The sequence below is a fragment of the Chinchilla lanigera genome, unplaced genomic scaffold, assembly GCF_000276665.1.
Source record: "Chinchilla lanigera isolate Chin_1 unplaced genomic scaffold, ChiLan1.0 scaffold00003, whole genome shotgun sequence".
Taxonomy (NCBI): Eukaryota; Metazoa; Chordata; class Mammalia; order Rodentia; family Chinchillidae; genus Chinchilla; species Chinchilla lanigera.
The window spans coordinates 9,869,530-9,894,971 of NW_004955404.1; the positions used below are offsets into that span (position 1 = coordinate 9,869,530).

The 25,442-nt window shown below is 40.8% G+C and overlaps 1 protein-coding gene across 4 annotated transcripts in view; it reads left to right on the forward strand.

Moving 5' to 3' along the window:
• Positions 1–25,159, forward strand: part of Nalcn (sodium leak channel, non selective) — a 291,122-nt gene extending 265,963 nt beyond the window's left edge. For 2 of the 4 annotated variants that reach the window (XM_005374037.2, XM_005374039.2), the window contains 14 exons: positions 3,179–3,272; positions 3,787–3,893; positions 4,475–4,549; positions 5,256–5,375; positions 8,005–8,073; positions 9,391–9,539; positions 10,402–10,495; positions 12,180–12,312; positions 12,987–13,102; positions 15,601–15,758; positions 17,772–17,922; positions 19,285–19,434; positions 21,894–22,011; positions 24,279–25,159. In XM_005374037.2, the coding sequence (XP_005374094.1) occupies positions 3,179–3,272; positions 3,787–3,893; positions 4,475–4,549; positions 5,256–5,375; positions 8,005–8,073; positions 9,391–9,539; positions 10,402–10,495; positions 12,180–12,312; positions 12,987–13,102; positions 15,601–15,758; positions 17,772–17,922; positions 19,285–19,434; positions 21,894–22,011; positions 24,279–24,472 (1,728 nt within the window). In that variant the 3' untranslated portion in view covers positions 24,473–25,159. The remainder of the gene's footprint in view (positions 1–3,178; positions 3,273–3,786; positions 3,894–4,474; positions 4,550–5,255; positions 5,376–8,004; positions 8,074–9,390; positions 9,540–10,401; positions 10,496–12,179; positions 12,313–12,986; positions 13,103–15,600; positions 15,759–17,771; positions 17,923–19,284; positions 19,435–21,893; positions 22,012–24,278) is intronic. The other 2 variants (XM_005374038.2, XM_013515982.1) reach the window with 2 other exon arrangements.
• The last annotated feature ends 283 nt before the right edge of the window (positions 25,160–25,442 follow it).

The following is a 25,442-nucleotide window of genomic DNA, read 5'->3' on the forward strand; positions in this document are numbered from 1 at the left end:
TTAGCCAACTTGTAAAAGAAAGTAGCAAATCCAAAACCATAGTGAATTATGTTAACCTGGTGCTCTAAGAGACTCACAAACCAGGCAAAGATAAAGAAAATATGAGAACTGACACAATAAAAAAATTTCATCTGATGGAAATTAAAATGATTCTAACAATTTGCGAGTATGCATTATTTTAAATACAAAAATGCACCCTCTAGGAGACCATAAAACAGAAACTAACCAAGAGTGATAACATGATAAAAAGAAAATGACTGTATAAATCCCTCATTAATTCAGAAATGTTACCTAAATAATTTATGAGTTAAAGAAGAAATCAAACCAGAACACTACAGAGCATTTAGGAAAACATCATCTTAAGTATCATATGTATAAAATCACACAAGACTTAGATAAACCAGTAATTAGAGACACATATCACTTTAAGTGTATACGTTTGAGAAAAATCTAAAGCTAAATATTAATAGGTCAAATATGCAAATCAACAAGTTATAATAAAGAGCAACAAAGTAAAAGTGGAGGAAGTTACAGGGCAAAAATTAATAAGAAAATGAAGGAACCTCTGTAGGGAAGAATAACGGAAACTGATTTCTTATAATTAAGTCAAAAGCCTCCAGTAAGGCGAGCAAGAACAATGCTATAGAAGCGGAAGATAAACAAGCCATAATATCCTGAATGACTAATGATGTTGAACACTTTCTCATGTATTTATTTACCATTTGTATCTCTTTATCTGAGAAGTGTGTATTCATCTCAGCTGCCCATTTTTGGACTGGGTCTTTGAATTTGGGGTAGGGGCTGATGTTTTTTAATTCTTCATATCTTCTAGATAGAAGATCTTTGTCCGAGGGACAGTCAGCTAAAATTTTTTCCGAATTTGTGGGTTTTCTTTTTACTCTGTTGGTGATTTCTTTAGATGTGCAGAAACTTTTCAGTGGGATGAGATCCCAGTTGTTGATTCTTTAAAGTGTTTTACGGGCAGTTTGGTTTTTGTTCATGAATGTCATCAAAGTTTTACCTACTTTCTCTTCCAGTAGATTTTTTGATCAGTCTTGTATGTCTCTATTTGTTTTCTTGAGAAACCATTTTGAAGATATCAATAAGTAATACAACAACCATTGTTAATTTCCTACAATTTTGTCTGTAACTCTGTTTTGTTTGTATTGTTCTTATGGTATTTTGTAAATGGATGTCTGCTTGTTAATGTGTTTTCCTTCTTTTGTTTCTTAAAATGAAAAAAACCAAGCCATAATAATTACAATAGTGTTGGTGCCAGTAGAGTGAGAAGAAATTAGAGTTACAGAAGGAAGCAGAAAGCCCCAGGTGGGCATTTGTCTATGGGACGGAGGAAGCACAGCCAGTGGGTGCAGAGTGCAACTCCAGTGTTTAGTGAGGCTGGTGGCACCAGGTATCCAGGCAGAAACGGCTAAACTGAGCTCTCCACTTCACAGCATCCCCAAAAGTCACCTCAGGTGAAGACCTCACCATGAAAGCAAAATTCAGCCATTTTAAGCCCTGTAAACATTTATTTTTTTATCCCGGAGTACCTATGTATTTGTTGCCATTAAATCACAAAGTAAGATCTATAAAGAAAACGATGATAGATTATATTAAGATTTAAAATTTCTGAATGACCTGAGGCACTCTCAAGTAAAAATATAAGCCAAGCCAAGGAGAAAGTACTGTATTTACCACGTACATAACTGAAAAAGATATATGATATATAAACATATGGATCACATAGGCTCTATAATGTATAATTGCTACAAAATATTAAAAATATAAAAATACAAAACAATAAAAAATATGAATGAGCAACTCACATATTGAGGAATCACCATTTATATATATAAAAAATGCTTCACCTCATTAGTATTAGTACTAATTTACATGTTACACATCAAAATGGCCACATTAAAAGGTCTAAAAATGTCATATGTTGACATGAATATAGGGAATTGTGGGACTTTTTTGGTCATTGCTCTTCGGACAGCAATTTAGCAACATCTGGTAAACATAAAAAGTCTTAAATTCCTCAATTGCAGCAGTGCCACTAGAGATTCACAGTGGAGACTGATGGATTTCCCCTGGGAGATAATACCTGCATGTCAATTACAGCACTATTTATCACCCATAAGCCTACAGTGAATAACTTCTGATATATTTGAGGTATGTGGGCAGATAAAGTGAGCAAATTAGGTCTAGGAATCTAGCTGTGTGGAGCACATACTGTCCAATGAAAAGATAAATGGTATAATAAGCACATATTAGATACCAACTATACCAATTTTAAAACTCAAATGCTCTTGTATGCCTATGCATACATATAAGCACAAAATTCTTAAAATTCCCTGGAACATCAGTAGTTACCTTGAAGAAGGAAGGGGAAGGGGAAGGTGAGGTAGGTTTTTTTTTTTAAAGAGAGTAGTAAATGAGCAACAAACAAAAAGATCAGTAGTAGTATACCAGTATCACAAACTAATCAAAGCAAGAACATTCAAAGTGATACAGACTCAAGACAAAATAATACGAATCAACAGTGGTTGATCCCTCAGATTCTTAAATTACATTTCTGCCTTTGTAATATAATAAGATATAATCCAGTCCAATGCAACACAGTATAATCGATGTGTATTTTAATCAAGTATTCAATTACATAACACAGACTATCTGATCCCTGCTAAATATCTGGTTTAGTAAGTTATCACAGCACTAACTTCTAAAGAGGCAAATTCTATGGCTTTGTACCTCTTAAAAATAGTCTTACAATTGCACATATTAGAATGTCTTTTCAAAAATAGAAAAATATCCTTAATTAGAAAGCACCATTGACAAGCTGCAGTTTTGCTCCTACGGAATGAAAACAAATTAACCACTAGTAGTACCCCTTTTTGAAAATGGGCTCATGTAGAAAGCCTTCTTGAAATTTTCCCAAACCTGGATATTAAACATCTTCAAAGATAAAAATCGAAGGCTGTTGAATACTCTGAAACATGTGGCCATCAATTTGGAGACTCCTCTCATGACCGATAGAGAGTTCTGAGCATGTTTCCCTAGCCAGCGCGGTGTTTGAAGAATATCTTTATGCCAAGCCCCATGTCGGCCCTGTTTGTAAAGCCATTCCAAGCGCAATGTTCTTTTCCTTTTCCTTTGGCTGCTTTCTTTGTTTGTCAAGGGGACGGCTTTGCTGACTGTAGATCAGAGAAGATGGGAAGATCTCAAGAGCAGACTGAAGATCGCGCAGCCCCTTCATCTCCCACCTCGTCCTGGTATCAAAGATGCTCTGATTTTATTCATGCTGGGCACTAGTGTTCATGATTCCCCAGGAGTCTCAGATTTAAATTAAAATAATAATTGTGAGGCCACTAGGAGGTTTGTGCATAAGTTAATTCAGACACAGGCTCTAAACTCCAGACCTTTCCATAAGGCTATTAAAATCAGCCACCTAAAAACCGTGCTTCAGTGCCCTCAGAATAAGCCTTCATGAAAACAAACGAAATTTTAAATAAAATATATCTGTGCTTGCCTTTTACAAATATGAGTGAAATGTACTAAACTGACAGCGGTGGAACAATGTGATTCTCCTTCCAACAGGGCTGGTAACCTGCGCTGTTGTTTTAAATATCCAGAGTCAGCCATTCCTGCAAAATCACGATAGATTGAACTGGGGGTGGCGGTGGGGGGAGTTAATGGGCTCTGCGATGAGCATTAAAGAAAATAAAAGACAAGAAAGTAAATGTGAGCCATGTCTAAAATGCCCTTGCCTAATCCTTTCTTTTCTAGATAATGACGGTTTTAGAGCTAAAATGTATGACATAACTCAGCACCCGTTTTTTAAGAGAACCATTGCGTTGCTTGTTCTGGCCCAATCCGTGTTGCTCTCTGTTAAGGTACTTTTGCACCTTTCACTCTGAGACTCTGGGAGTGGACTTTAAAACAAAATTATTAGTAGATGTTTGCGGTACGTAATGTCTACATTCATCGCAGGGGGCTGCGCATGTACTTAACATATATTCCTTCTCTTTATTTCCCTTCCTCTCCCTTCCCTTTCCCTGTGTCTCTGGATCCCCTTCCCATTTGCAAAAGAGCTAACCCCAGGCACATTCAGCCACCTAATCTTTGACAAAAGAGCCCAAAACATACACTGGAAAAAAGCTTTTTTAGCAAATGGTGCTGGGAAAGCTGGTTACACATAGGCAGAAGACTGACGCTGGACCCATATCTCTCACCATGTACTAAAATAAAATCAAAATAGATCAAAGACAACCATGAAAACAGAAACAATCTGCTGGAAAATAAAATGGAGGTGTATTTGTAATTGCTGGTACTTCCAAGAGTATCATAAACTGCCTTAGCCATTTGCAGTCTGTACCCTTCAATACAAAAATTAAAATGCATGGGTGTGTTAAAATGGGGAAGTCTGTGTATGCCCCGGGGGTGTGGCAATGACTGTGTGTTCTTCCTGTTACAGTGGGACGTGGAGGACCCGGTGACTGTGCCTTTGGCAACAATGTCGGTTGTTTTCACCTTCATCTTTGTTCTAGAGGTACAGTAATGAGTCAGCTGGCCCTCGGGGAAGCCAGGCACAATTTTGAAATGAATCAGTGTCCCTTTAATGGCACTTCCTTTCAGCTCTGGGTTCCACAGAGCTTAGGGGTGGGGCAGGAGCAGGGGAGCCTATGCTTAGGATATTTTCGTTTTCAGGCCATTAGGCTTAACTTGAATAAAGACTTCACTTTATAGTCCCAATTTCTCTAGCCGCACAAGTGGTGCTGTGGATGGTAACTTCTGAACGTTGGCCTGTCTAGTTACATGAGTGCAACTATTTACAGCGAACTGCACAAGCCACTGTAATTCAGGGATTCAAATTACGATGTGATAGCAAAGTGAACAGTTGGCCCAGCCAAGATTATTTTAATATGTGGTCTGTATAATATTACTTTCCAGTGTATTTGTCTTTGAAATGCAAGCAGATTCTCATTTTACCCTATAGTGATTGATGTTTTAGAAAATCTTTGGTCTTTTACTTAAGAGAGAAAAATGTCCTGCTATCAGAGTTGTCATAAAACACAAGAAGAGAGTGTGGCAAATATAGATGTGTAACCTACTTAGCTTTAAAAAGAAAACCATTTATCTTGGCAATTAACTCCTCTTTCTATTTACTACATCACATACAAACATAGTAGGTCTTAAGTTAATAGATTTAAATATGTGCTGAACACCCCTGGATTCTCTTCATTGTTTTTCTCCAGGTTACAATGAAGATCATAGCAATGTCGCCTGCTGGCTTCTGGCAAAGCAGAAGAAATCGATACGACCTCCTGGTGACGTCCCTGGGTGTTGTGTGGGTAGTGCTTCACTTTGCCCTCTTGGTAAGCACAAGTGAAACTTTATTTTGTTTGGTCACCTCTGTCCTACATCCAGTCTCATTTCACTCCATGTCAACCACTGTCCCATGCTAGATGAACCTCTGTAGAGACCAGCTATGATCATGGCCAGCCCCCTGCTCCTCTTGCTCATACACATGCCCACACTCATGTAGCTGCACCCTGGCCTTTCAAAGTCTTAGAGTGTGTAAGCCACAAAAAAGAGCCTTCAAATCTTCTCATTTAACTTTTCATTTTAGCAGAGGTTAAAACATTGAGCAAGGAAAACTGAAACAGAGATTAAGAGGCCCATCTAATTCTGATGCAAGCTGGTATCAGAAGGCTCAGACCCTGATTTCTGAACTGGAATGTAGCATCCTTCCTGCTCCATGATAATCAATATTTTACTGTGTGATTCCTAGTTACTTCCACAGCCTTATTCTCTCCCAGACATTTAGCTGCCATTTTCCTGAAGCACACCGTTCCCATCTCTGTACCTATTCTATTTTTCCTAAAATGCTTTCATCTTCCGTTTTAGACTGAAGTCCATTTCCAAACCTATAAGAGTCTGTGTATTTGACTGTTATCTACAGTGGTGCTGTTCAAGGAAAACAAAATGTGACATTTAAATTTTTAGGTGAAATTTTAAAAGAAATAAATGACAATACGTTAATAATATATTTTCTAACCTGCCCATATACAAAATACTGTCATTTAACATGTAAGTTATAAAGAATTGTTAATTAATTTTTTTCTTTTGGTATGAAGCCTTTGTAGAATTTACCTTTACAGTGCTCATCCTCACTTAGATTGGCTACATTGCAAGTGTTCAGAAAGCATATGTGGCTGGCGGGTTATGTATTGGGTATTGCAGCCCATGGAGATATGAGTCCTAGTCTCAGACTCACCATTGTTGAGCCATGATCAGTTTGTTTGCCTTTGGTGATGCTTGATCCTTGCTTTGAACCAGGAAATATGACTTTGTAATCCACCTATTCCACAGAGGCATTCTAGGGAGTCACATGAAATCATGCATGTAAAGCTCCTAAAGGTTATACCAACCCATAGGCATTATTAAAAATACCTTGTTTTTATTAGTCTTCCTTGAGCAAGGAAAACTAAAACAGAGATCCCCACCAAAAGTATCATTACTAGCTTTCTCCATCCTCCCATCTCTTTCAGTATTCGATGCATAAAACCTGTAACATATAGAATCCATTTAAATCATCAAAAGGCCTTGCTTTAGTATAAAATTGCCACACTCATGAACACATGAAGTGTCTTTTTAAAACAGTTGTTGTGTTCAGCATCAGAGGCTATCTGAGCTTTCAGTCACCAGCTTTGTTTTTGAAAGATAGTTTTGAGGACAAAGTTGTGTAAGCCACTATGCTGGACTGAGTAGAATGACATGAGCAAAACAAAAACAGTCACTGTTCTTGTAAACCTTACACCTTGCAAAACTAAGTACACAATCCGTGCATGCTCACACATCAGTGAGAATTATGCTAAAGTGGGTCTGCTTGGGACCTGTGGTCCAGGTGAAAACTCATCAGATCACCATCCTAGAAGGTGCAGATTGTCATTACCATCAGAACACGAAGGGCGAAGGTATCCACAATGGATCCTGAGCTGACTTAGGGACAAAAGGCACAAAAGTCCATGCTTTTCTTTGTGTAGATGAATATTTAGCTGAAAGCTAATCTATCCAAGCAGAAAAATAGAGTAGGCTTCCTAATACCAGATGTCTCCAAATAGGAAAACCTGAGCCCCAAAACCAACTGTCCATTCTGCTTGACTGCTTCTGTTCTTCCCAAGAACTCTGGTCTTGAAAGTATGCTCATTCTCGGCCATATTTTGCAGTGGACCACTGGGAATGCTGGGAAGGAAAGTGCAGCCCGTCCTCCCTCCAAAGAGCAATGTGTAAACATTCCTTCACTTATGCCTCACCAAAGATCTCACAGGACCCCCTTCCCAGGGACCCATCTGTGACTGTTGTCATTTGGCTGGGAGAATAGTCATGCTTTGGCATCAGCTGAATGTCAAAGTTGTTATTGCAGTTGTAGCTGGTGAGATCTTTGTTTCTCAGAGGGAGCCTTCCTAGTCATAAGGCGCAGAGTCATCTTTTGCTTTAATTACACACTTGAAGAAAGAAATGGGTATGTTGCTGAGGAGAGGGAACTTTTCTGAACACAGTGTAGGTGAGTGGACCTGTGGCTGGTCTTCAGAAAGCAGTCTGTCTTCGCCAACCTACTCCAATATGGGCCCTTTCTCCGGGCCAGGATTCCTATATTTTCTATCTCACCTGACTTCCTCATGTCACACAATTATCCTGTCACACACTGTCCTCAAAGGAGCTAGTCACTCTGTTATGTAAAATAAATTTTGAAATACAGAATTCAGTTAAGCAACACAGAACTTGTTTCATTTGAGATTTGATTTTGTAGCTAACATTTATTCATGAGTTTTGGCAGTGACCTTTTTAGCACTTTTTTTTAGATAAATTTCTTATAAGAATTTTCACATTTTATTGAGCTAATTATTCAGTAGGCTTCACAGAAGACTTAAAATGAAAAATAGGACTCTAACAAGGTTTTTTGTGCAAATGATGAGAGGCTGTCTTCTGTTTCAATTTCAGAACGCATACACCTACATGATGGGTGCGTGTGTGATCGTCTTCAGGTTTTTCTCCATCTGCGGAAAGCATGTGAGTATGTGGTGAAGAATGCTGTCAAGGGTCACCTGTGAAAGCTCAGTGGCCAGTGGACTTCAGCTCCCTTGGGTGCTTAGCACTGTAGCCCTCAAATTATTAAATGATGGATGCACCTTGAGATCAACAATGCTAAGTGAAATAGTCAGACACCCAAGCTTAAATATCACACGATTTCACTTACATGAGAAAGTCAAAGCATAGATAAAGACAAAAATAAAAGACAGAAATAGGGAACCAGGAGATAGATGACATAAAGTCAAGATTAAAAATATGAAATATTGCTGAAAGAATCTGTCAATGAGTCCTTGATTGTTCAATATTGCATATCTCTATCTGTTTTCATGAGAAACCACTTTGAAGATATCAATATGTAATACAGCAAGCATTGTTAATTTCCTACCACTTTGTTTGTAACTCTGTATTGTCTGTACTGTTCTTTTGCTATTTTGTAAAAGGTTGTCTGTCTGTTAATGTTATCTTCTTTTTATTTTTAAAATTAAAAAAAGGAAAAAAAATATATGAAATATTAAAACAAATTAGTAGCTTAATTATCTTGTGACATGTTTCCTACTATTTATATTGCTTAATTTGTTCTTCATATTTGCAAAGTAAACACAATTATCAATCAAAGATAACATATCAGCCATGAAAATAAAAACTAATGATCACACAGATGTACTTTTATCTATATTGTTTTTATATTTAATAAAGGTAACTTTAGTGCAGAGAAAAATAATATTTAATGAACAATCATGGTTCCATGATTCCAGATTGGTGTATATTCTTTGTTAATGGTCATGCATTTGTTCTACCTACGGTTTTCACTTTTTAGAGACATTGTTTCCTCGTTTGTTACTAATATTCTTTCCTAAATATTCCATATATTCACATAGTAAATATATTCACTGTTTTGTGGTATTTAGCATTATGCAATTAGCTAGATTTGGTTTTTGTGAAAGTGAATTCAGTATACTCACAATGAATCAAAAATGTATAGCCTTTTATGGAGAATTAGAAACAAAAGAAAAGAAAATGGAAAGCTAAGAACTCAGGGTGCCACTTTTATTAATGTAGCTTAAAATACTGAACAGTTCAAAGTATGAATAGAATTTTTCAGTGCCTGATGATTTTTGAACAATATTTAAATTTAATACCTAGTAGAAAGCAACTTTTAAGTGACAAATTCTTGAGAGTCAGTCTCTAGCCAAACTCCTTACAAAATATTCACTACCAGACCTTCCACGGCTTGGTAAATTGATTATTCTCTCTCTCTCCCTGTCTGTCCCAACACCACATCCCCCTCATCTCCAGGTGACACTAAAGATGCTCCTCCTCACCGTGGTTGTCAGCATGTACAAAAGCTTCTTCATCATAGTTGGGATGTTCCTCTTGCTGCTCTGCTATGCTTTTGCTGGTGTTGTTTTATTTGGTACTGTGAAGTACGGAGAGAACATTAACAGGTTGCTGTACATTTATCTTTCTATTCATTTAGCAAGCAAATACTTTAGTAATAAAATCATGAAAAACTTAAAAGATTTTCTGGTTCATTAAAGACTAAGGAAGAGGGGAAGGAAAACAATCATTTGTAAATTAAAATGAAATAAAATACCCACATTTTCAATGGCATTTTTTCTGATTGGAAAAAGCTATGCATGTTTACTTTAGAAACCTTAGAAAATTCAGAAATAAAGGGGAAAAAAAAGAATCCATAATTCTACCAACACTAGGGAGTAATGACTCCTAATTCTACCACTGTTCCTGCCCTTTTATTGTTTCACAAAATGCTCTCCTTTTTAATGGGTGAAACTTTTGAAATGCCTTTCTTTTCAGCAAAATATGGAAAATTAGAAGCTCAAAATGGTGTTAATGTACAGAAAGTATTTTTCAAAGATTGTCTTAATTTTTATGGGAGCATTTCATTTTTTTAAAATATCTTGAAACAACAAAGTAAAGACAAATGTCTCATATTGGAGAATGTACTTGTTATTTGATCCATGACCATGTGTCAAATCCCCTTTTATAGCTTAGTCCAAATGAAGGAATGAATCACTTTTTGTTGCCAAAACTTGCTCACTCAGCCATTCAAGATGAATGCTAATCAGTTGGTGAACAAGCTTGAAGTGACTTATTCAGGCAGCTATACTTGCAGACACCTTAGACGAATAAATAAAAGAATATAATGTTTGGAAATGATAATGTAGCAACCAAAATAGCTGCAAAATCCACCGTTTTGATGATGACAAACAATATTACTTCAACAAACAACAAACCATACTATTCACATTCTGTTGTTTTTGTTTTTGTTTTTGTTTCTTAAATTAGGCATGCAAATTTTTCTTCAGCTGGCAAAGCTATTACTGTACTCTTCCGAATTGTCACAGGTGAAGACTGGAACAAGATTATGCATGATTGTATGGTAACTATCCCTTCATTTTTATCAGTGCCTCAACTTAAAATAAGCATGAAACTCTTTGGCAATGCATTATGGTGATGTCATCCTTGTTAGCATCAAGACTTTGTATACAAAATATATATCTGGGCCTTTTAATCCATGAATTGAAACTTTTCCATTACAATGCATTAATATACAGAAGAAAATATTCATTAACCCAACTTGAGCTGTTGTCTTAGTCAACAAATATACTTTGCATGAGCATTGTTCTTTCCTGTCAACCTTTATTATTGTGGAAGTTAAAAGGGGCTGCTTGACTTCTTCAATTTATTGCATTCAACAGATACTACCTGAACCCCTGGTTTGCCCTGGGCCATAGGCTATGTTCTCATTTTTAAATCCAAGGTGTCCTCTGCAAGCTGATGCCAAAGGTTCTGAGCCACTCTTTCTCTGGCATCCTATCTCCTCCAGGATATTTCTGTGTCATCCTTCTAATCTCAGTTTAAGTGCCAGTTCCTCCTGCTATTTTGCTCTCCCCTAGGACTGCAGGTTATGTGTTCTTACAACACTCTATATTTCTCCCTTGTAGCCTCTCACCACTCCAATGAACTTTCCACTTAAATTCCTTTGTTCCATCTGCCTCTTACCTTCCACACTAATGCTGTCCTATAAGAATTTCTGCAGTGGTGGAAATCTAGGCTGCCCAGTTCAGGAACCATTAGCCAAATGTGGCTGTTGAGCATTTGAGGAACTGTGTTTTACATCCAGTTTACTTTTATTTCATGTTCATTAATATAAATTTAAATTTAAATTGCCACATGGGCCTCCTGGTACACCGTGTGGTATCAGCAGCATTAGAAGTGCAGACTTCTGCCTCTCTTAGCAGTCTATTCCAAATGCGTGGCACAAACCTGGCACACAGTAAGAACTACACAACTTTACGCGCCAGACCAAATTTACGAAACCAAATATAACCTAAGGCATAATTAAATAAATTCTAAGTAAAAATAACAGCAGAATGCTATGGGAATGTAGATGAAAGAGCTGCTCATTGGCTGAAAGAAACCAGGACTTTTTCTTAGAGGTGTTGGCATTTTCATGGGCCCCTAGAGAATGATAACTTGAGTCTTGTGCTGCTCTGTAACGTCCCGTAGCAATACCCCAAGGATGGGAATTACTTCTAACACAATTTAAATATGAATTTCCTATGCATAGTTAGCCTTCCTAAATCGTAACCCATGTCTCAAGTCAGAACAATTTTCTTTAATATTTTAAAGATAACAGCACATTATATAACAGCCACTGTTAATTCCTATCATTTTGTTCTAAAGTCAGAACAGTTTTAAAAGCCTTTTTATTTGACTTTCTGTAATTTTATCACAGTGGCTTCTTAGGACTTGGGACTGGTAGAAGTAGCAGGAAGCACAGCTATTGGAAGAAACCAGTTCATTTCACAGTGCCATGAAAGTGCTTCTAACAATGGCAATGAACTTGGGATTTTAGGATACCAAAAACATAGTGTAAATGAAATATTCTTCTTGATTTTTTGCTACACATGACTTACCCAGTGTACGTGGTATTTGCAAGATGACTCTGAAGTCGATAATAGTCTGTATGGCTAGGAATGTGTGCACGGACTACAGTCAGCAGAACTTTGTATTCTTTTCTCCTCTTACCCTATCCTCCCTCTTGTCCTACTGCCTCCCAGGTTCAGCCTCCTTTCTGTACCCCAGATGAATTTACATACTGGGCAACAGACTGTGGAAATTATGCAGGAGCACTTATGTACTTCTGTTCATTTTATGTCATCATTGCCTACATCATGCTAAATCTGCTTGTAGGTAAGTGATGTTCATTGAATATTTTTTCATTTCGTCAAACTCAGGTACTTAGATAATTATGTACAATTTTCAAGTAATTATCCTAGATTACTTGGGGCTGGTGTTCCATGGCCTTAATTATAAATCATTGCCTCTCAATGCAGAAGTTGGAAAGACCTTTAAAAGACATGTAAATGACAGTTGATTGCAATTTCAAGAGTTTTGCTATTTATTATAATTGTTAATTTCAAAAGAGCTCTTCCCATAGATTGCATTGACCAAACTACAGGGAGGTCTACCTTGGTAGCCTCAAAATATTACATTTTTTGTTTTTGAAAGTTACATTTTGTTCATTCAGTTGTGGGGCTACCCAGAACCAAGTACAACCTTCAAAAGCTGCCGTGGAACTCTTAACCAAGAGTTACAGCCAGCTGGCACAAAAGTCTACACACACGCAGAATGTGTGTTTGTGCGCATGACCCTCGTGTTTTGGAACGATGAGAGCTCGATGAATAGCTTAGTCCAAGTATAAAATGTGCCAACTTGGAAACCAAACTGAAAGCACTTCAAAAATTTGGCTTTATAATGTGGATGATAAAATCCATTATTTATAATAGATATTTTACTTTTTCTTTAAAAAAATGACAGATTAGCCTAATTGCCTAACTTCTGAATTTTTCTTCTGCTTTTTTTAGCCATAATTGTGGAGAATTTCTCCTTATTTTATTCCACTGAAGAGGATCAGCTTTTAAGTTATAATGATCTTCGTCACTTTCAAATCATATGGAATATGGTGGATGATAAAAGAGAGGTAGAGATCATTGTTTTATGCTCAACCCTGAAAAAACTTACTTACCAATCTCAGAGGTTTCAGTGTTCTTATGGGTGGCAACTCACATATGTTGACTTTTCAAAGGCCACTGCAGAAAGCTGTCATTGATAATTTAGCCTAAACAACTAGGACAAGAAAAGGACAAAACAGTTTCTCCCCATGTCCTTTCCACCGGGAACATCCTCTTCAGACTTCTGGGAGGCCAGCAAGGACAGGAAGCCAAGGAATCCTGAAGGAATGGGCCATGGGCTCAGAGCAGGAGAGGGGATTGACGCCACCAAAAGAACAGTGTGTTAGAGCTTCATGATCACTTCAGTCTCCAGCAGTCATCCTGACTACAAACACAGAGTTATCTAAGAGGTCTCTGTAAGTGGTTAGTCTGAACTGTTTCTGAGTTATTATGTTGATATTTTAGCCACAGAGCTTACCCAAGATTTCAGAATCAGTCACACTGGCAGCAGCCTCTCTCCTTTTTCTCTCCACCCTCCCCCTTCTCCTTTTCCTTCTCCTCCTCTTTCTCCTCCACCTCCTCATTTTCCTCCGTCCTTTCCTCCTCCCTGTCCTTGTCCTATTTCCATTCTTCATCCTGGGAAGCACTCAAACTCAGGTCCAGGCACTTGAAGATAGAGCAAGGAACAGGATGGAGAGAGCTTGCATTCTAAAGGGTGGGCAAAGAAGAAAAGATAAATCAACACTACTAGTAACAGTGCAGGCTGAACCTCCGTAATCCAAGGATATGAAAAGCTTCACAGTTCAGAAGTTTATGAGCATCAACATGACACCATGAGTAGACTATTCCACACCTGAGCTTATATAATGAGTTGCAGTCAAAACATGGTCTCCTTACTAATACTGTATAAATTTACCTTCAGACTATGTGTATGAAGCAAATGGCCTGAATTTAGTATTTAGACTTGGGTTCTATACCCAATATATTTTATTATGTATATTCAGGCATACCTGGAAAAATATCCAAAATTTGAAACACTTCTGGAGCCTGACATTTCAGGTAAGGGACTCTCAGTCTGTATTATTTCAAGAGGTTATGAGCACACTGCTGAAGGTACAATGGCAGACGGGAGTTGGAGTGGAGCTGTGCTTTAGCAGGGAATATCATGGGACCTCCACAAAGGAGACATTTGGCTTTGTACCTGAAAACTGAGGAAAATTCAACCATGAAAAGATTTAGGCAAAATCCAAAAACAGTTTTAAGAAATGCTGATGTCCAGTGAAGATCAGTGAGCCAAAGTAGGCATCAGGGAGTTCCTGGAGTTGAACCAGGGCCATCTGGCAGCTCACGACGTTCTCTTTTCTCTCTCACTCCTCGGTAGCCCTCTGCGGCTGGGATCCAATCTGTCAGGATTTTCTTCTGAGACAGGGAACTGTGTACAGGCACCTAGCTGAGCTCTTTCCTCTCATCTGGGCTCACTGCTGTCTCCTTGACTGTCACCTACAGGACCTTGCTCTCAGCAGATACACACAGGGAGGGCCACAGCCCCAGAACACTGGGGTGCTAGTGACCAACAGGTAGCCAGGGGTCACCAGGTATATCCAGAAACATAGCCAGGGCTGGTGTGGCCGGCTGTGTCACCTGCAAGGTATCAAGACCTTTTAGAGCTTTTTAGACCCAGAAACAAGGCAGTGTTGGGGACCTCACTGCTCTAGTCATGCAGAAGACTGAAAAGGAGTGATCTTTCAATGGAAGCACAAGTTACAATGCATGTGTCTTAGTTACTTTCCTCATTGCTGGGACAAAATGCCCATCACCCATAACTTAAAAGAGTATGTTTTAGCCCATAGTCAGCTGGCTCCAAGGCAGGCTGGCATGGCAGAGGGGCATAGAGGAGGAAAAGCTGCTCAAGCATGGCAGACAGAAAGCAGAGAGTTAAAGGAGGTCCCAGGAGGGAGCTAAACCCTTCCAGGCCATACCCCAGAGATCTGTCTCTTAACCTCCTAACTGTGAGTCAGCCATAAACCCTGTAATCCAGTCACCTTTCCAAAAGTGTCACCTATGAAAACACAAGGCTCTTAGGGGGCATCTAGCTATAAACTATAACATGTTTAGAAGTCCTGGCATCCAGGTTATGTACATGTCCACTGGCCGTGTCTGTGCACATGCCTTGCTGTGCTCAGTAAGTGTGCGTTGGAAGGAACAGAGTCAACAGGATGGCTGTGAATAGTGTCAGCTCCAGGGGAAGCTGAAGAGCTCTTCCTGTCCCAACTGGCTGCACAGGAACTGTGTTATGGTGTCGCATAGACAGGAGAAGCCCAAGCCAACTCTGGCTGCTCCTAGCACAGGTCATTGTGCCCACTTCCAAAGAAGCCAGCCAACAACTGCCTTCCCTCCTGGTGCTAGGTATGCTCTTTGGAGAAATAGCTCCTGTTTTCAGTTTTGCTCTGTCTTCATTTTTTGCTATGGAAAGATACCCCCAAGTGAAGCCCCAGAAGGTCTGACTTGGGTTGTCCTCTGCCCTCAGGGTGTGATTCCCACGTTCCGTGTGAAGTTCCTGCTGAGGCTGCTGCGAGGGCGGCTGGAGGTGGACTTAGACAAGGACAAGCTTCTGTTCAAACACATGTGCTACGAGATGGAGAGGCTGCACAACGGCGGCGACGTCAGCTTCCACGACGTCCTGAGGTATGAGGCATTTCACTGCCAGGGTGCAGTGCTGAGTGGAGTCCAGAGATGAAAGCTAGGGTCCTCAGAGGCCTCGGGAATGCAATTAATGAATCTGTCCAGAACCTAAAACACCACAATCCATGGTTATAAAATGGGGCTACACTTCCCCAACATGCGGCTTTTCTCACTATCACCTAGAGATCATTTCCAGTGAGATGTGTGAAGCAGTGGACTGATGTCCAATAAAGGGATGGTAGAAGGAACTGGAGAGAGCACAGTTCTGCCTCTTCATTCTGGGATGAGGGGACTGTCCTGTAAGAGTGAAGCCACTTGCCCATGGTCACCTGGCATGTGGCAGAGCTGAGACTGATCCCATTCCTCTCCCTCAGGCACATCTAGAAGCTTCTGTAGGCCCATTCTGTGAAGGCTGCCCCTGGTCAGTTAAAACACCATGGTTTCCAGACTTGTCATGAACACTCAGGTGGGACGAAGAATCAGACCAGGGCTCTGCCTTTCCTTCTGTCTGAGACCTCTGTAATAATCGTCCTTAGGGCTGCTGCAGCAAAGGGCCATCAACTGAGGGGCTTGAGCAACAGAAACTGACTGTCTCATGGTTCTGGAGGCCAGAAGTCTAAGGTCAGGGTGTTGGCCGGGTTGGTTTCCTCAGTGGTTGGGGGTCAAGGGGGATTTGTCCCTGTCTTGGTTACTTTTCTCTCATTGCTGAGACAAAGTACCCAACACCCAAAATGAAGGAAGGAAAGGTTTATTTGGCTCACAGTTTGTGGAGGTTTCAGTCCATACTTGGCTGGCTCCGAGGCAGAAGATAGCAAAGCAACAAGAGCAAAGGGGGAAATGGCAGCCGAACAGCAAACAGCCAGAGCAAAAGGGAGGAATCGCGGCAGGCAGCTCCTTTCCCTGCCTTACTTTGTAAACAGGCTACCCCCACCTAAGGGGCATGTAGCTCTCACATAATCTCCATGCCCTCCTCTTCCACAGGCTCGGGATGTATACAAAGTAAGCACTCTGGCTTCCTGCTGAGTCACTTAGCCAAACCTCTAGACTCCCCAAGTTGACACAATGTATCAACCATAACAGTCCCAGGCCTTCCCCCAGCTTTTAGTGACTTCCTGCCAATGTTTATCTTGTATAAGCAGCACCTTGAGCTCACCTCAATCTGAACACAGTGTTTTCCATGTGTATGTGCACATTTGCGTACCTATCTGTGACCAAGTTCCTCCCTTCATGAGGACTCCAGTCATTTTAGATCAGGGCCCAATGTGCTCTGGTACAGCGTTGGCCCTGAGCTCAGAGTATGGGGCCAAACTGGAATCTGGGACTCTGCCATTACACAGGCTGCATAGCATTGTCAGAAGGGGTTGTGTTCTCCTTTGGTTGGGGACCCTCAACCACGACATGCTGTGAGTTGTCTTATCGCCTTGGGCCTGATATGACCTGGCAGCTGTGTCAGCTTCACTCACTACTTTCTGGCCAGTTGAGCCGTGGGCAAAATGGGAAACAACATTCAGTCCTGACTTTGTAGGGTCTGAAAGTAGTGAGGAAGACACAGAGGGATAGATGAGATAAATTGAGAAGGAAATGGGGTGGGGGCATGCAAGACACATAGCCAAGCATGTTAACCATCTCTATTCAGAGCTAACTGTGAACACAGTATGGAGGGAGCAGTCTTCCCTCTGCAGAGAAATGTCCAGTATCTGCACTTAGGCAACTGGAAAGGTAGAGCATCGCATCACCTAGATCTTTTCTACAGGAACTTACATGGTACTTACTGCTCTAAGTGTCTCACAGAATACTAGTTCGTTCATCACTCAGACAGGTAGGTACCAGGACTGTCTCCATTGTACAGAGTAGGGAGAGAGACACAGTGTACCCAAAACCGTGTATCCAGCTAGTAAGGGGTGACATTCAATCACTGCCGTGGTCAGGTTGAGTGACTTCCTGTTTGCACTCTGACACCCCCGAGGATCTATACCTCAGCAGAGTCAGATGAGACCTCCTGTGCTTCCCCTGTAGCATGCTCTCCTACCGCTCTGTGGACATCCGGAAAAGCCTGCAGCTGGAGGAGCTCCTGGCAAGGGAGCAGTTAGAGTACACCATTGAGGAGGAGGTGGCCAAGCAGACCATCCGCATGTGGCTCAAGAAGTGCCTGAAACGCATCCGGGCTGTGAGTGAACTGCGAACACATGGCACGGGTCCCCACCCTCAGAGGAGGATGGGAGAAAGAAAGATCCCCCCCACCTGCTCCGTGAACATGACACAGAGCCACCTGTCACTGGCTGGTCTCCTTCACACTGTGGCCACTGCACATGCTTAGAGGGGCCAGATGCTGGTGCAACCTTTACCCCAGTCCAGACTCAGCCTCATTCCCTTCCGTAAAGTCCATAATATGGTTCTGGTGAATTACATCTCTATTATCTTATAAGAAGTTTAAACAGCAACTTCATGTTGTTAAAATATGTATGATCACCATTTATTAAACTCAACCAAATTCCAAATATATCTACCGAGACTGAATTTACAAAACTACTTTTAAATCACTGCTAAAAATTCCAACAAATCATTGATAATGTTGCTCAGTCTCTAAAGATCATCGCTCATGGGATTTTAATGATCTGTCCACTGTTTCCTAAACTATAAGTTTGTAAGAGCCTCAAACTCATAAATTAACAAACACAGACTATGTGGCATATAGGTGCTTACAGTGAGTATCCCTTCAGGTAATTACTTTTATGAATGTTTTTGACTTATGCTTCACACATAGAAAAGATCAAACTAATCATTACATACTTAAAGCATCATAATGTTTACATAAGATTTGTTTTGTCCTACTCTGCACAAAAACATGGTACTACAAAAATATACATTTCTGTTGGAAGAGGGAAGGTCCTCGAAGAAAAGAGACACCCCTGTCTCCTGCAAGGAGACCAATTGCCCACTGAGACCTTGTTACAGCTGGCTCCCTGGGGCCTCTGTTAGCTCCAGGGATGAGTCTGTCCTCCACAGGCCCTAGGAGGGCACAGGATTCCTGGCTTCAGGATGTGCCAAGACAAACCGGCCCACTGCATTGGCCTCCTGCACTGGCCTAGAAAGTCCAGAACCAAGACAGTCATCAAGGTTTCCTCCATCTCCCAAGATTCTCTGCCTCCCGCTCTTTGCAGGAGAGGGAGGGAAGGAGAGGGAGGTCAAGCATGGATTAAGTGAGCAAAGAATAAAAGAAAAGAAAAAAATAGAACACTGAAGTTAGTAATTTTAAATAAAGCATAAGGTAATAGTAATAAGCATAGTTAATCCAGTTGTTGTGCAAATGAAAAGGAATGGGAAGGCAGTTCCTAAATCCCTAAGCCCTCTTTTGTGTCAGTCTAAGTTACCACTGTAACTAGTTCAGGATCCTCAGTTGGAAGTTCCTAAGGTTTCACCAACCCTACAGGTGTTTGGAGAGGAGAGAAGAGAGTATGACTTGGATGGGGGAGGGGAGGAGGCCACGGGCTCATTTTTCCCTTCCTGAGGGAGCACCATCTTCCCACAGAAACAGCAGCAGTCATGCAGCATCATCCACAGCCTGAGGGAGAGCCAACAGCAGGAGCTGAGCCGCTTCCTGAACCCTCCCAGCATTGAGACCACCCAGCCAAGCGAGGACACGAATGCCAACAGCCAGGACCACAGTGTGCAACCTGAGGTAGGGGATGGGGTGTCCTTCATTCTAGGATGTGCTGTGAAGTTCGTTCCTTGATTCAGCAGAACAATCGGAGAGCTGGTCTCAGAAACATTTCAACCAAGGTGGCAATATTTCTTCAAGGATTTTTTTCACTGAAACCAACAAAAATGGCAGAGCATGTAGATCCAGTATGTACTTGTGTCGTTGCCATTCAAGGTTCAGTGGAGCTTGATTCAAAAGATCCTGATTTGTATGATAATAGTCAGCCCTCCAACACTGAGACAAAATACCTGAGAAAATCAATTTAGAAGGAGGAAAGGTTTATTTTGGCTCACAGTTTTGGAGATTTCAGTGCCTGAGTCTATTGTTTTGTGTCTATGGAGAGGCAGCAGGAGTGAGTGTAAAAGGAAGCTACTGAACTTAGGGTAGCCAGGAAGAAAAAGAAAGAGAGAGAAACCAGCGCCAATATCCTCCAAGGGCGTCCTGCAGTGACCTAACTTCCTCAAACAAGGACCCACTTCCTGAAGGTTCTGCCATTTTCTGTATCAGGTCTTTGGGGTACATTCAAGATCCAAGCTATAACATATGAATACTGTAAAATATTAGTGCCCTGAACTGTATAATGCTGCTGGGGTTTATTGTCTGTCATCTGTTTGTTGTCTTTTGGTGTTTTGCTTTCTTGTTTGTTTGGGGTTTTATTTTTGCTCTGTTTTGCTATTTATGTAGTAGTGGGAGGATTCTTTGATTCTTTGCCTAAAGGACTGAATTTGAGTCTGGAAATACTACACGTCTTCAGAGAGGACAGGTTACGTGAAGCTTCCCCTCAGCAAGCCATGGAAATTTGCTAACTTTATGTTACCGAAAATGTTTGCATTTGCTTTTCAACTTTTCTCAGTAACAGACTTGTTGAGGATTCTTCCTTCCTTAGTTGAGCATCAGGGGAGCATATGGAATTTAAGAAGATGGACCGAGCAGCTTTTAGTTACTAAAACACAGCATATCTTCATTTCCAAACTCAATCTACATAACTATATAAAAAAAGCACAGAAAGTCATCAGCATCCCAGAGAGCCCTGTGTGTGAGTAGCAGCTGCCAGGAAGGTCCTGCCCCTTTAGGAAACTGCAGTTATGGTCTGAGCTTCACCAGGTAGAGCTTGTCCAGTGTTCTATGCATAGCCCTTGGTGGCTAAGAGCTCATGCAAAGCAGCACAATCTGGAGTTGGTGACTAACTCCAAAGCCTGAGGCTCCACAGCCCAGCAGAAGGCTCATGCACTAGCCCAGTTGTGGGTGGATTTCATGGCACTGGCTCCCAGCCTGTAGGAATCATCTGGCTCTGACTTACAGGGACTCCTACAGGGATAGTCAGCAAAGAGGGGACTAGGAGGCATAGGCAGTGGCTCTGCCCTGGATCTCTTCTGAGGATAGCTGGCAGTGCCTCATGTGAACCCCAGGGTTAGATCTGGACACACAGTGAGACAACGGATGGTGATGATTGCAGAGCTCTCTGGTTTAGACTTTTTAAAAAACTAGAGAGGTAACTGAGAAGCCACGAGGGAATTCCAAGGCAATGTGAAAGCCAAGGTGCTGGTTAGGAAAGAGGAAGCCTCTGGGTGAAACAGACAGCAGGTGAAGCTTAGGAGGTCTTCAGTGCTAGGCTTCCTCTGGGGACCATCACAGACCTCTGTCTGCAGAGATGCTTTTCTGAAGCTGCAGGTTCTGCCCTCCAGTATGGCAAAAGCCCACTGCCCTAGATCCAGCCAGTCCCACTGCCCTCTTCCTTCCTGCAGTGCCACCATCCCTACCCTACTTGCCAGCCAGGTGTAAAAGGTCAACAGTGTCCTCAGGAGTGGAGGGGTGAGGGCGGGACTAGCAAAGAAGTGCTTCCTGAAGAGCTGTCTCCTGTTGCCCCTGTGCAGCTGTGCCTCGATGGCTTTCCCTGACTCTGTCTGCCCGTTTTCACATTTCCTCTCCCTTGGTGAACACTGGGCATCCCTGTTATACTTCCCATTTGTTTTCCCACCGTGCTTCTTTTTTTAGCTCAAGAAAAGGAGGGTCCAGACCAGTGGAAGCAGTGAGAAGGTTAAGAAACAGCTATAATTTCTCTTATGAGATAGTTTTTTTAGCTTCCACAAAAGAATGAGAACAAGTGGTATCTATCTGTCTTTTTTCATTTAATGTAATGTCCTCCAGTTCCACCCGTGTTATAAATCTGGATATTTTACACCACAGTAGGGCAACTATTGTCAACAAGAATCTCTGATATATTTCAAAATAACTAGAGGAGTCTAGAGATTTCCAATACATAGAAATGATAAATATTTGAGAAGATGGAAGTGATGATTCCCCTCATTCATCATTACACATTGTGTACATGTATTGAGTTATTGTACCATACCTCCTAAGTATCTATAAGTATTATGTGTCAATTAAAACATTTTTTAAAAGATGAAACATAACTACTTACTTCTTCTCTCACACAGACGAGCAGCCAGCAGCAGCTCCTGAGCCCCACTCTGTCAGATAGAGGCGGAAGTCGGCAGGATGCGGGTGATGCTGGGAAACCCCAAAGGAAGTTTGGGCAATGGCGTCTGCCCTCGGGTTGGTGCATCAGTCATTTCTCCCTTGATTAGGGTCTTTAAAAGATCTTTACTGTCTTTGTATTGGGTCTTGGGTTTCAAAATACAAGTCTGAGTTAGTTGTCTGTTGCTATAACCAATACATGAGACAATCAACTTAAAAAGAGGGAAAGTACACTTTGGCTCACAGTTTTGGAGGTTTCAATCCCTGGCTGGTCATCCCATTGCTTTGGGCCTGTGGTGAGGCAGCATATTGTGGTGGAGGAAGCTGCTCACCTGTTACTACCAGGAAGCAAAGAGAGAGAAGAGACCCATGTCTCATAATCTCCTTCTAGGGCACACCCCCAGTGACCTAAGACCTCTTACTACAGCCACCTCTTATTGATTGCAACACCTCTCTTGATTGCCAAAGGGGATCAAGCCTTTAACACAAGGGCCTTGGGGAACATTTTAGATCTGAGCTATAGCAGGGTCTCTGTCTGATTATTTACAGACAGTGAGCCAGTCACAAATGCACCCCCTTACCAAAAGTATTCTCCTACACAGAGCTTCTGTAAATGTAACTGTCAGAATGAAGATTCAGAAAGGAAGGAGAGGTTTCCAAAGGTATCTCTGTGCAATCAAGGCATTGCAATATGGACCAAATTTTTTATTAGTTCTGAGAAGGAATGAGCGGATACCAAGTTTCAGAAAGCCTCTGCTTTATCTCAGTACCACAAGCCTCTGCTTTATCTCAGTACACATTTATGTATGTTGAGATAGGCAGCTGAGCAGGTCACCATCTCCATGCAGCCTACTGTTTACCTAATAACAATAACAACAAGTGCTACTAATCACTCTTCTAAATGCATTGCTTATATTTCCTCTTTTAGTTCTCATAATTCTATTATTTTCCAAGCTTTACTGAGTAAGCAAGAGAGTTTTGTTCTGAACAAATGTAGGGTTTTTAAAAGCCCAGACAACTGCATTAGAGGCATGGAAAGAGGGAGAGCCATGCTCTGCACACACCAGTGTCCCCTGTACATGGTGCTGTCTACAGAGGGCCAATTCTGGAGTGCAGCAGGGCTCACTGTGCTTTTTAACTACATCCCAACTTCAGCCATATCCAAATGAGATGATAGACGATGTTACAAATTCTTCCACACCACATGTGTTCCAGAAGGCAATGAAAGTACAACTTACATTTTGTAGCTAGAGATGTTTAGTGGATCCTAATTAAGGTCATCATCAAGGAAATTGTCCTTTTTCATATCTGAGATTTACTATTCAGGGGTTACTGAGTAGATGGTGGGGCCACAGCATGAAAAGTCCTTAACGACAGGCCAAGAAGTTTCAACCTCACTCTCTAGGCAATTAGGAGCCAGAAAGTTTTCTGAGCAAGATGCGACATTTGGAATCCATGCTTTTGGGAGAGGTAATTATCTATGCCAGTGTCCAGAGGCAGGTTACAAGCTGCAGGATATTACTATAGTCATGGACCAAGCTGAGGTTCCAGTACCACGATAACAGGTAGGACAGATGATCTAGGACAGTATGTTCCATTTTGGTGTTGACTTACATGGATTTTAAAAAGTATATTGTCAAAAATGCCTCCAGTGCTCCATGTGTAGGTAAGCCCAGAATCAAAAAGGGCAATAACCAGCTACTGGGGACATGCTGAGTTTGAGGAGACAAAGAGAAGGCAAAAGAGCATGTTAAGGGGATACCAATAACGTACCAGTGTCGTGTTGTCTCATTTAATGTATTTTACAGTAGCACAGTTAGGACATTTTCATTCTCTTCACTTTACAATGGAGGCAACGTGGGTTCAGAAATGTGAACCAGCCTGCAGCTATGGACCTACAGGTTACCAAAGTGGGACCCAAGGTCATGACTGTGGGAACCTGGAGCCACATCTTTCTTTGCAAGCCCTCACTACTTTACCCCCTCTACCCTTACTTTAACTATACTGTCCCTTCTTTTTCTTCATTTTTATGCATATGCTAATTAACACCAACTAATGACACTTGTATTTATTCAAATTGGAACTTTTAGTAATTTTCTAGTTTTCATAATTATTTCAGTGAGGGGGCAAGAAGCATATTTTTCCAAGTATTATTATTACTTGTGTATGGCCACAATTTTTAAATACATTATAAACAATCAAATGCTGGAAAGGTTTCTTACTTTACATCCAAGAATAGGGGTCTGGGAGCCTCAAGTGTCATTGATGGAATATCGTGGTTTCCAGGAATGATTGCGAAATGTGAAGTGACACCAGCTTGCTCACAGGACTTCTTAATTCCACAGCCCCCAAACCAATAAGCCATTCAGTGTCTTCGGTCAACTTACGGTTTGGAGGGAGGACAACAATGAAGTCTGTAGTGTGCAAGATGAATCCCATGACAGACACGACTTCCTGTGGCTCTGAGGTCAAGAAGTGGTGGACGAGGCAGCTGACTGTCGAGAGCGATGAAAGTGGAGATGACCTTCTAGATATTTAGGTGGAAATTAATGCAGAAAGAAGCCAAGTGGTGAAAACTGTATTCTAATATTTTCCCTTAATTGTCCAGTGAGCAATCTGTAATTGAGATATGATTTCAATTTCAACTTAGCACAAGATTTTTTTTAATTGGTGTTTGTTGCATCACAGCAAGAATCAAAATTGGTCTGTCCCACCGCTGTGTCCGATGTAATATTATCACAAATTCAAGAAAAGTTGGGTCTGGAGATGTATGTCAGTGGTGGACCTCCTGCTTTGTATGTGCAAAGCCCTGAGTTCAATCTCCAGTACCACAAAAAACAAAAAAGATGGTGAAGAAAAAAGAAAAAAATGTATAGTGTCAGTATTGATAATAGAAATTATATCAACAACAGACATAGATCATTCAAAAATTTCGTATGTTCTATGTAAACTAAAATATACATTTATATGTCCTCTTATCCATTATTACCACAGAATACATAGCTTTAGTTCATTTTTTTCATTTCCTCTGGAAATATTTCTCTTGAAAGAATTTATTATTTATGAATGATCTGAAAAGGTCAGCACTGAGCTCATGCTAAAATGAGAGTAGTTTCACAAACTACAGATTCTGAATTTTAAGAGTATATTCTTTTTCTCATGTTATTTTTGAAACTATATATAAGAAATTCAGAGATGAGGGGGCTGGGGATTTAGCTCAGCGGCAAAGCGCCTGCCTGGCAAGCGCAAGGTCGTGAGTTCGGTTCCCGGTACCGGAGAAAAACCAAAAAAAAAAAAACAACAACAAGAAATTCAGAGATGAGAACTAATGGATTTCTGTCTTTGTTTATTCTAATGTAATTGCTGTTTGTTTCCAAAACATTTGTATGTGCAGGTCCCAGGCAAAGAAATTAGTCCAGGATGTTAATTGACATAAAACAAACTTGTAGATAGAAAACTTAAGAAGATGGTGATTCAAAAATGCTGTTTCTTTAAAAGACTTTTAATAA